The following is an 11,310-nucleotide window of genomic DNA, read 5'->3' as shown; positions in this document are numbered from 1 at the left end:
CCCGGCGCAGCCCTCCCGGCGCGGCTCATCCGCCCTCTGTTGCAGGTTCACTCACCCGCTGATGCTGGGCTCCGGCATGCACACCACCGGCATCCCGCACCCCGCCATCGTGCCCCACTCCGGCAAGCAAGAGATGGAGCACTATGACCGAAACATGTAAGTCGGAAGCGCCAGCAAGGTTCAACAGCATTAGTGCCTTAATACCCATTTCGTTTGCCCCTATTAATGCGTGTACCGGGGGGAGGATGGATGAACACTGGGCTCTGCCTGTATCAGGCAACGGCACGTGCCCGAGGTGCAGATCTCAGGCCCCCAACCTGATCATGCCATCAGGTTGGGTTGGAGTCGAGTCTTCTGCTGAGCTTGGTGCCACCAGGCAGCCAGGCTGGAGGGTAGCTCTGATGCTGACAGCTCCTTTTTTGGCCCTGCCAAGGAAACCTCAACCAGAACCAAAGAGAGAGAAGGAAGCCAAGAAGCCCACTATCAAGAAGCCCCTGAACGCTTTCATGTTGTATATGAAAGAAATGCGGGCGAAAGTCATTGCCGAATGCACCCTGAAGGAGAGCGCCGCTATCAACCAGATCTTGGGAAGGAGGGTAAGAGCACACGGGGCTCGCTGCCATCGTCCCAGTGCAGCATCCCCGTCCCTTACAGCCGCTCTTGAGCACGTAACAAGCATCCGCTTCCAAACCGGGTGCTCTTACCCCTCAATCGCGCCGAGTCGGATGTGCCCCGGCGCGGGGCGGCTGCGGTGGGGATGGGCTGGGAGGGCCGAAGGCGGAGGGGACAGCGGGGCCAGGTCTCACTGCCGCGCTTCTCCTTGCAGTGGCACGCGCTGTCCCGGGAGGAGCAGGCCAAGTACTACGAACTGGCTCGCAAGGAACGGCAGCTCCACATGCAGCTCTACCCCGGCTGGTCTGCCAGAGACAACTACGTGAGTGGCTCGGACCCTGTCCCATGGCACAGCCAGAAATGACCCAGGGAGAAGGGGGGAGGGCAGGGGTGCTGACAACTGGTGTTTGCCATTCCTGATGGCACGATAGCTATAAAAATTCACATTTTGGGAGCATTTTGAACATCCTCTTGGCTCATTGCCTATCTATAGCACAAATGTTCTAGCTCCCCAGCTACCACAACCATTTGTTCATGCGTTGTCCCAAGTAAATACAAGCAGAAAGGAAGAGGAACTTTTAAATGATGTGGGCGATCTTTGGAAATACAATTTTATGGAGACCCACTGCTTCGTGCGTCTCGAGCAGCAGCTGAGATGTCGGCTCGGTGGGAGCAGGGAATGGGGCAGAGATACGGGAGGAGAAACTCGGTGGGGGCAGAATGGCTGGGGGGCTGAGTGGGCACCCGCAGCCTGCTCAGCCCCGTCTGCTCTGCGGTACTGCCCTCTTCATCGGCTTGAAATCACGGGGCTGGGTACCACGGGCTCCACAGCCCCGGCCACCTGAGGCCGAGTCCAAGGGCACGCCGCAAGTTTGGGTGGATTTGCTGAATTGCGGGCTGCTGGTGCTCTTCTGCGGGCTTAAAACTAGCACGGGGCGTTTGCCCAAGCCACGCTCACAAAAGCGTAATAATAACGGGAAATAATTGTTATAAAGGCAAAATAGCAAAGTGTAAGCTGCTTTGTGGAGTTGTAGGGCAAACCTCGGTCTCGCAGGCTGTTCAGGACCGATTTTGGACTCTCCATGAGGTTGCATCCCAAGCAGCAGCCCCGTGTATTGCGGGGCACGAAAGTGGCACTTGCAGGATGATAGTCACTGAGCTTCTGTCTATCCCTCAGGGACACCGATCCCACCCTGACCAATCTTCATTTGGGGACCCTGACCAAATCAAGCCTGCCATGTTCAAAGTATTCCAATGCCATTGGAGCAAAGGCAGACAACAGCACTGCTTGCTCTGCGAGCTCAGCCCAGCTCTTTGGCAAACCCGTTGCCCAACCAAGGTTGCTGTTAGGGAAAAAAAAAACAACAACAAACTTTTCCAGACTGAGAAACAAAAAAAAGATCCTCCAAACCAGGCAGTGGCTGCTGAGCAGAGCAGCTGAGCCACGCAACAAATAGCGGTGGTGCTCAGCAATAAAAATGAGCTCGTGCAAACACGCTGAGTGCTGGGATCGCGCCTTCCCATAGCCAGAAGAGCCTTCCCTGCGTTCAAGGGAAAGAAGGGAAGCTCCAGCCTTGGTCTTCCCCAGTTTGGGCTGTAGCAAGGTACATTGCCTCAGCAGTCGATGCCAAACTGATCCCCGAGGCATGAGCAGAGACAAACGTGCGTTTGGTTTTTATAGAGAGATGATTTGACTCTACGTCTAAAATAGTGGCTTTTTGGAGGGGGCAGCGGTGGACTGGCCACACGGGCAAGGCCAGGGCTCCTGGGGAGAAGCGGTGGCAGCTCCTGGCCTGGCTGGTGGGGCGAAGCTGCTTTGCAGCTCATGGTGGTAGGGCCAGCACTTGGGAAGCCTCCAGGTTACTCCATGGAACATTTAAAGGTTACTCTTAAAAAAAAAAATCATTTCCTCTTAGCTATATCAATCACTTCAGCGGCACCATGTTAAATGAGGCTGCATAGGTGCAGCGGTGCCCCAGCGGCACGGGATACACTCCGGGTCTTTTCTAGTGGCTTTTCTCAACTGTTTTGATCTTACACTCCTGACAAAGTCATTAGAGACCTGAAGCAAAGCACGTGTTAAGCCTTCAGATGTCCATCCATCCACTCTAGGGCTCTGCCTTTTGATCTAAGTCTCCGTCATTTCCCTCGCAGCCGCTTGCTTTCCCTGGGAGCCGCACAGCGAGCACCCGTCCAGCCCACCCTGACTCAAGCCCTCCTTCCAGAAAGCCCAAGCACCACCGGGGGCAAGAAAACACCCTTAAATAGACAAAAAAAAAAAAACAAAAAAACCAAAAAACCTAAAAAGCAAAAAAACATAGGGCAGAGGTGATGCAGAGAAAGCAGAGGCTACAGGAAGCCCCCGGCCCACGTTTCCCTGCAGCAGTACAGGTATCTCTGCCTCCTTGCAAGCACAGACCAGGAGCTCAGCACCCATATGCAGCTTTGCAGGGTCAATGCTGGATGCTGCCGGCCTCCGGAGCCACCCTTAGAGAAACCAGGACAGCCCAGCTTCTCTAAGGGCAGCTCTGGAGGCCGGCAGCATCTGGAGAGCATCAGCATCGCTGAGAGCACGGCATCATCTTCCTCCAAGACCAAGCGCATCCCCCACAGAAATCTCAATCCTGTAGCATCCTTCATCTTGGCAAGGACTGGTTCCTTGCTCCGGAAGATTTTTTTCCCCTTCCATAGGTAAGAGGGCTCTGAAGGCGCACGTTGGCTCTCCCAGGACCGGCAAGCAGCTGCTTCGGGTCTTGTGGCCATTGCAAGAGATGCTTTTCTCTCCGGAGCTTGAGCAGGGAGGAGAAAGAGGAGGAGGAGGAGGAGGAGGAGGAATGTAGGTCACTTCTGCAGCACGTGATGCGGATATTGGGCAGGAAATACAGTTGCTCCCACACTGAAGCAGCAGCTTACCGCAGCTCGGAGCTTTCCACCTTCACTCAAACCACAAGAAGTCATATAAAAAGTCACGGGTCAAAGGCAGCCCCGCAAGCTGCCTGCTCCACGCAGGCCAGATTTGCTCCTGCACCCCTCTGCCCTCGTTAATAAGCTCATTAGGAGATGAGAGGAGTTGTTGCGTATTGTGAGCCAGAGGGGCAGTTTGGGGCTAAAACTGGGTTTTCTTGTTAGCGAGGGGAAAAAAACCAACAGAAAAATGAGAGATGGGTCCAGAGCTGCGGAGGCACTGAGGTAGAGGGATAAGTATTACTTAAAAAATAAACTTCTGGGGATCTCCTAAAACTTTCTTTCCCATTGGAAATCAGGGATGCTCCTCCTGGTAACAAGTTACGGGCCAATTCCTGTTCAGGCACAGGGCACCACATTAAAGCGTGTATCGGAAAAAGGGAAGGTGCTAAAATGGGCCAAGTGCTTTTTAGAAACAGAAAGAAGAAGGAGGAATAAGAGTATGCCAGGAGAATCAGCTGTCGATCAGAATCTCGTTTAATTCTATTAATCTAGTTAGATCTATTAATTAAATTATCAATTAATTAATTAAAGCAATAATGGGTGGGATTCCCAGGCAAGACCCATCAGGGTGGGCCGAGGAGGGCTGGCAAGAGTTGGCAGAGATGCTGAGCAGCGCAGGCGCCGGGTTTGTTGTAGTGGGTTTGCATCCACCAACATTTCCTCTTGCGATTTCTCACGCAGCCTGCAGTGCAAAGCAGGGGCTCAGCTGCGTTTGTAGCGTGGTCGTGGGCTCATAAATCCGAGCAGGGGAGCAGCGTGTTGGGAAGAAGGTGCAGCAGATGCCAGGGGTGGCAGCAGGGATGCGGTCGCCGTCTCCTCTGAGTTTCTGTTGCTGTTTCTGTGCACACGCGGATCTCGCGCAGGGTGGGTTTGGGCTGAGTCAAAATGCCTTCGGTGCTGGATCTGGGGGCATGGGAAATGAGGGGTCATTCCTGAGAAAAGGTGCGTGCCCAGAACAAATCTGTGCCGGGTAGAAGGCGGCCGTTAGCATGTGTGCAAACACAAATTGGGGTGGTTGCTTTGAGAGTTCCTCCGGGGTTTCTTCCCGGGAGCATCGGACTGGGCAGCTGGGGAAAGGAAGGGGGTGCCCACGCCGGTAAACCTGAGCAGATCCCCTTGCAGTGGTTCCCAGTTCATCTCTCCCCGGCACGGGCAGAGCTGGCAGCACCCAGGCTGTTAGAGCTGAGCCTTCCCCGACGGCCTCATCCGGCCCCGAAACCCCTGCGCAGCACCCGGGGAGCACGGAATAACGGCCTTTCCTTTGATTCCCCAGGGGAAAAAGAAGAGACGAACACGGGAAAAGCAGCAAGATTCCAACTCAGGTAAACGCCTGCGGCTCGGTGGGTGCCCCTTCGTTTCTGCTCAGAGGGGATAATCCGAAAGCAAAGCTGTTGTCATGTTTTACCGTGTTTTCTTTTGCTCTCCTGAGCTGAAAGAAAGAAATAAGCTTTTTTTTTTTTTTTTTTTTTTTTTAAGACACAGTAAATTAACATTTCAGTCACTGTTTCATAGAGATGTTTGAATTAGAACATGGGTAGTTCGTGAAAACTGAAAATAATAGATTTTGGCAAGTGTGTAACTTCACATTAATTATCACCAAACTTAATCTATTCAAAACATCCAGAGTGAACGTCCCCATCAGCCCATGCGATACCATTAATTAGAGAAAACCCCTCTCAAATCCATCAGTATTGCGTGGGGGACTAAATGCAGTGACAGGATTGAAGATCACCCATGGGGCTAACCCAAATTTGGTTTTCATTTCCAAGGAACCTAGAGTTCAAGCAAAGTCAGACCAAAAACCAGCACCAGTTGCCTCCCTGCACCCCACTGTTTATTAAAAAGGCCCTTCTGGCAGATTCCAGCTGGTGACAGACACATTCCCATCATCCAAGGCTGTTCCTGTGCTGGTTTCTGGAGCATTGCTGCCGTATCGGGAATAAGTAATATCTGTACCACTGCATATTCATTATAAAACATCGAGAGACTGCCCTTGCCCACTGTGGCATCACGTATAGATGAAGTTAGACAGCCTGGTTTTTTTCCCAGGATGTCCATTCTGCGGTTGCCTGTAGACTTACAAAGAGCTTTTCCCACTCTCAAGCCTACCAGTTCGTTACCGCTCATTGCTCTTAATTACTCTGGGATGAAATTAAGTCAGATAGACTGTTGGCTTTCTAAGCAAAACACCAGTTCTGTCTCCCTCCAGAAGTGCTCCTGGGGAGGGTGCTGGCTCAGCCCCTTGCTCTCCTGGCCTTGCACACCCATGCAAAGACCTGGCACACCTGAGTTGGGGACCCCAAGCTGCACATCTGGCTGCATCTGGGCAGTTCAGTTGTTGGTTCGGACACGGGAGTCCAGCTCTGGTGTTATTGCTGTGGCTTACACGTCCGTGCGACCAGAATCCCGCATTAATTCCTTAAGTTCAGATTATCTCATTAATTTAATGAGCCCGCCATTGGATGACCTCTTTGAATTGTCCGTAAAAAGCAATTCCATGATTGCGTCCCAGTAATATCTTCAGTTTGGTTAACGCTGTTGATCTCATTCAGTGTCTAGACTGATAAGGGGAATACAAGCTTTTAGGCTTATACGTAGCGTGTGTGTATATATACGTTCATATACACATATATACGCCTCGTCTGCGTGATACAGAAACAATCATTTTGCCTGTTCGGGATTGAAAAGCAGCTGCTGGTCGTGCACATCAGGAGGCACTGGTGGTGGCTGGCAGAGGGAGTGGGAAGCCAGCGCAGCAACGTGCCGTTCAGATCCCATGTACAGCGCTAGAGAAAAAACGTGACGTGCCTGGCAGCAAGGAGGGCTTCACCCCACTGAGTCCCACCGTTACGCAGCAAAACTGCAACGTTAGGAAAGGCCACGGAGAACAGCTTTTCCCTTAAAACTGGAAGGGGAATGGCGGGAGGCGGAGTAGAATAACCTGGGCCTGGGTCTCCTTGGTGCTAACTCTGCTTTCAGCCTGCTTCTGCAACGTTTCCTCCTCTTCTTTTCCGTGCGCAGTCCGAGCTCGCTGGCAGCCCCGTTTAGTCGCTGCTGGGAAGGCAGGGAGCAGGTAAGGATGCAGACACAGGAGGCAGGCAGCGCCTCTGGGATTTGGCAGCTTTGCCAAACTTAAATTCAAAGAGCTGTGAATTTCCCCGTAATTGCCCATATTTATTTCTCAGAGCTGAGCCCATTTCCCCAACCTCCTTCTTCTCCAGCTGCCAGCAGCGATCACTGATATTTGCCTAACGATCACTTTTTTCCAGGAGAGGTGGTGCCGGCACTGGTCTGTTGCAGAAAAAAAAACTGTAGTCTGTTAGTCGTGTATTAAAGTGGCTAAAATGATGTTGCCTCTTTTCTTCCTCCTGCTCCTCCTCCTCTTTGTGCCTCTGCCTTGCCCATTCTCCGCCACGCATGCTTCTGTGTTCAGATCCTGCCTCTCCTAAGAAATGCAGAGCTCGCTTTGGCCTCAACCAACAAACGGACTGGTGCGGCCCGTGCAGGTGTGTATCGGCATCTCCTCGCTGCTGGGGTGCTCCTGGGCGAGCGGGTTCGGCTCCGTGCGTGCTCCTGCAGCCGTCCCGGCGCCGGCGAGGGCCGCTCCGGCCAGGCGGGGATGGGGCTTTCTCCGGGCATCGTCAGGAGCTGGTGTCTGAGCTGCGAGGGTCAGGCTGAACCCTGGGTTTCTTACCCCGTCCCCAATGTTGGTGTAATGCTGTGCACGTTCCTTGGGTGATGATGAACTTCCCTGGTGGTAAAAGCTTATTTCCAGGGTGGAGACCTCTGCGATGCCATGTGGAGCTTTTTTTCCCCGTTAGAGATTTCCTATTGCATGAACAGCACCCTAGAGCCAGCAGGCAGTAGTTAACATGTTTATTTTTCCTATTTATACTGGGGCTAACCATGTATTTTGAGGTACTTCTTCTCGGCCCTGACGTTTGGCAGGACCCACCATGGAGTGAGACAGTTTGCAAGCACCCTGTGCCTCTGGCTTTAGGGCATGGACACGGCCAGGCGCTGGTAAAGCTTCGGGCATGAGCCCCTGGCTCAGGGGGTCTGCAAATGCAGCCGGGCAGAAAAAGCTGCCGGGGGGCACCTGGGCACGGAATCCTGGAGAGGCTCCAGCCTGGGCAGAGGGCTGCGGTTCATGGCACGCTTTTATACCAATCCGTTGAGGACTCCAGCAAAAGCTGGAAGTGTTGCTTAATGGGCTTACTGCAGCCTAACGTGACGAAAATCACTCAGCCTACCCCAAGCTGAACCCCAGAGCGCAGCCCTGCAGCGTCCCGGCGGTGCTTGGCCCCCGACCTTGCTGGCAGCCCCGTGGCTGAGCCCGGGGGCGAGCTCCCTCCCCGCGTCCTGCGCCTCGGGGTGCTGGGCGGCAGCAAACCTCACCGGTTCCACGCTGGGTGATGGCATCGAGCACCATTTTTTAACTGATTAAGAATCCGGGCAGAGCTCCCTTCATGCCTCGTTGAGACTTTTCCCTTGAACATCCGGGGGGGATATTTGTGACCCCATCACTTGCACAGCAACGCCGCCGAGCTGAGCCCGGTGCCGCAGCGCAGGGCACGGCTCCAGCCCGTGCGGGGCCCTTCCTCCAACCTCACCCTGCCTTCGTTCGAGCTCTCTTCGTTCAGCTTCTCCTCTGCGCTGCTTCCCGATTAACACAGGCTGCTGTGCTCGGAGACCTTAGCATGCTTTTATTTTTTAACCTTTGCCTCTCACACCCTGGTTAGTCCCAGCTCTCCTGCAATTCCCCGTACTAACGTGCTGCTGCCGGCTCGTGGGCTCCTGTCGTACGTGCTCCGGTCACCCGCGGAGAGCAGCTTCCACCGGAGGATTTCCACTCCGCAGGAGAGGTTAACTGGTTAAACTGGGTGGTCCTGCTCTAGAGCTTTCACCCTTCTCCCCCCGACCCTGGCCAAACCGCTCCGGGGTGCTGTAGTTCCCGAAGGGAGAGGGATAAATCCCTGTAGCTGTGTAAGAGCTGCCTCAGCCCATAGCCCACGAGCAAGTTCGGTTTTGGCGATTCTGTAGTGTCAGCCCTGCTTCCCCCCCTGCCCCCCCCATTATTTTCAATTGAACCAACAGATGGATTTGTATCGTCTTGAGCAGGACACTGCAACTCCCCATCCTGCAGCTACTCCCGAGATGTCCGTGGGAAACACGGCTTCTCCGCAGGCATCTCTGCTCGGGGAAATCACAGCCCGTGTAAAATTACCGCCGAGTTAAATATTCAGTTCAGCGGGGCTGTCGTGTTTCATATCGCATTAATTGGGTCACCACGGCTAACGATGACACTGACAGCAGTAATAGCACTTCCCTTGTTCGCATCCAGTGGAAAGTCATGTTTAATACTGGACTAGTTAATACATATTCTAACACTGTCTAGTTTTTCATTAGTAAGATCAAAGAAAGGTGTATGCCCGCATTAGCAAGTTCTCCATTTGATGTGTTTTCCTCAAATGAGACAGCCGAGGCAGGGAGCGGGGCGGGAGGAAGATGTTCTTTTTAGCTGTTAAGGCATTAATACCATCTCCAGCAGAGGAATTGTTCTCTCACTACTATTAAGGTGACATCTTGAGAGCTCTTTTGTTTAAAACTATACTGAGAGGCTCAAGGACCCGTAGCAGGTGACGTGAGGGATCTGTCACACCGAGAGGAGGCAAACCAGCTCCACGCAGCGTGCAAAGACAAGGGGCGACAGCGCGAGGGACTGACTCCGGACAGCCAGGCACGGTCCGAGGAGTCCGGGCGTGTGAGGTGACCACTGGAACTCAGGCTAAAGAGTCCTGGTTTCGATACCAAACAGCAGAATTGCCAAGGGATGTGGAGAAATCGTGCCCAAATCCAGTTACAGCAAGGATGACGCATGCCTTGTGGTTTTGAGACCCCCCCAAATACGTACGAACAAGTGGGGAGCCTGACTGTCTTCTCCGGGGGCGATGAAAGGAGGTTGGGCCCTGCTCCCTAGGCGCTGCTGTCTTTGGCATCTTCCCAGTCCCAGTGGGTTTCTTAACTTGAAAAGTGGGGCTAGGGGAGGAGAGTTGCCACCGACGGGGTGCTTTCCTGTAAAAAAAACCCTTTTTGTGAGTAAATCTTCCCCCGCTGATGCGCTCTGTTTATCACGCTCCACAGAAAGGACGCGTGGAACTGAGCCTGGCACAGCTGCAGATTCATCCAGGTCCTTCTTCTGCCCCGTCTTTCTCTCCGGTGTCTCTCTATGTTGCATTTTGTACCTGCACCTCTGCTTCCAAAGGGAGAGAGGGCAGCAAACATTTCCTGCCCAGGAAAGCCAGGGGTGAGGTGTGAACAGTAGCACTGTCAGGGCTGGTTTTCCCTTAGCTCAGTTAGCAGTTTAAAAGGTGATCTACCCTCCAAAGACCAACAAGCCTTCTGAAGGGCTCAGGACTACTCTAACACCCAGACTCAGACAGTCTCGGACCCCCTCTTCCTCCAGCCGGCCCCAGGCTACGTTCTTCCCTCTTCCTGAGCCTCTGTTGAGCACTTTCAATTTGGCTGTGTCACTGAGTCAGGAATGAACGTAAAGCATTCTGAGATGCAGAGATGGCTGAGGTCAGAGGCTTTCGCTGCAGAAAAGGAGGGCTCGGTAGGTGATGGATGGTGCGCAAGTGCCAGGGAATGGGCCACAGGGGAAGGCACCCTTAGGAGTTTGGGCTGACTTGTGTTGCCTCAGGAGAAAAGCCAAAAATGGCGCGGAGGGCAGTGTCCTGGCAGCACATGCCCTGGCACTCCTGAGCACGCGATGTCCAAGCGGGCACAGCCCAGGGCCGGACGGTGGCCAGGCTCCTGCCTGCAGGGTGGCCCCATCCCCAGCCTTGAACTCTGAGCACGTTCGCCCCGCTCAGCCCCCCAGAAGTGGAGAAGCCTGGACAGTGGCGTCAGTGCTGGGCGGTGGGAAATGACCTCTGTGGTTTGATTTTTATTATCATTCTTGTTTCTCTTTTTATTACTCGTTTGACTTTTTTCTTATTGTTTTGATTGTTTATTACCATTGTGATGTTTCCTCATTGGTTTGATTTTTTTCTCCTTGATTGATTTTTCTCATTGATTTTTCTCACTGATTTTTCTCATTGATTTTTCTCATTGATTTTTTTCCTCGTTGTTTCGATTTTCGCAACCGGTTGCGTGCCCCCGGCCTGCGCCGGGCGCTGGTTTACGCCTGGCGTGCCACCCTGGGCTCCCCCTTCGTTCACAGACAACTCTCTCCACTGTTCCTAGGAGGAAAAAGAAGTGCATTCGGTACTTACAAGGAGAAGGACGCTGTGCCAGCCCAGTTTCTTCCGATGGAAGTGCTATAGACTCCCCTCCCTCTCCTCTGGACGCACTCCAATGCATCTCCTCTGCTTTCCCTTCAGACAAGCTTGCAGCCCCCGCCGACTCCGCACACAGAGACCAGCCCGACCCCTTCCCCGGCTCCGCTCTCCTCCAAACCGCCGCCTGCTCCTCCAGACTGACCGTCAGGGCCTCTGCTGCGCCCACCGAGTCCCCAGCGTACAGCGTGGCCTCCACGGGGACATAGTCCCGGGCGCCCAGCCGCGCTGGCCGGGACACTGGGCGCCTCCTGCTCTCCCACCTGGTTTCGCTGCCCATTGAGAAGGACAGAGGCCCATCCAAATTCCCCATCTCCCTGTAAAACGTGCAACGTTAGGCAACAGGATGACTTAAGGATGCTGGATAACTCATTTGGTTGTTTTTTTTTTT

At 53.6% G+C, this 11,310-nt stretch overlaps 1 protein-coding gene across 1 annotated transcript in view; it reads left to right on the top strand.

Annotated features, from left to right (window-relative positions):
- The window catches only part of TCF7 (transcription factor 7), a gene marked incomplete at its 5' end in the record, with an annotated part of 72,872 nt that extends 61,585 nt beyond the window's left edge, over positions 1 to 11,287 (top strand). Inside the window, 6 exons of the mRNA XM_035902242.1 lie at positions 46 to 156; positions 434 to 596; positions 827 to 934; positions 4,853 to 4,901; positions 7,013 to 7,085; positions 10,828 to 11,287. Coding sequence (XP_035758135.1) covers positions 46 to 156; positions 434 to 596; positions 827 to 934; positions 4,853 to 4,901; positions 7,013 to 7,085; positions 10,828 to 11,128 — 805 coding nt within the window. The remainder of the gene's footprint in view (positions 1 to 45; positions 157 to 433; positions 597 to 826; positions 935 to 4,852; positions 4,902 to 7,012; positions 7,086 to 10,827) is intronic.
- Between the last annotated feature and the right edge of the window lie 23 nt (positions 11,288 to 11,310).

The sequence above is a fragment of the Egretta garzetta genome, unplaced genomic scaffold, assembly GCF_000687185.1.
Source record: "Egretta garzetta isolate BGI_Z169 unplaced genomic scaffold, ASM68718v1 scaffold439, whole genome shotgun sequence".
Taxonomy (NCBI): domain Eukaryota; kingdom Metazoa; phylum Chordata; class Aves; order Pelecaniformes; family Ardeidae; genus Egretta; species Egretta garzetta.
The sequence above is the reverse complement of the archived record's forward strand: the minus strand, read 5'-3'. Positions and strand labels throughout refer to the sequence as shown.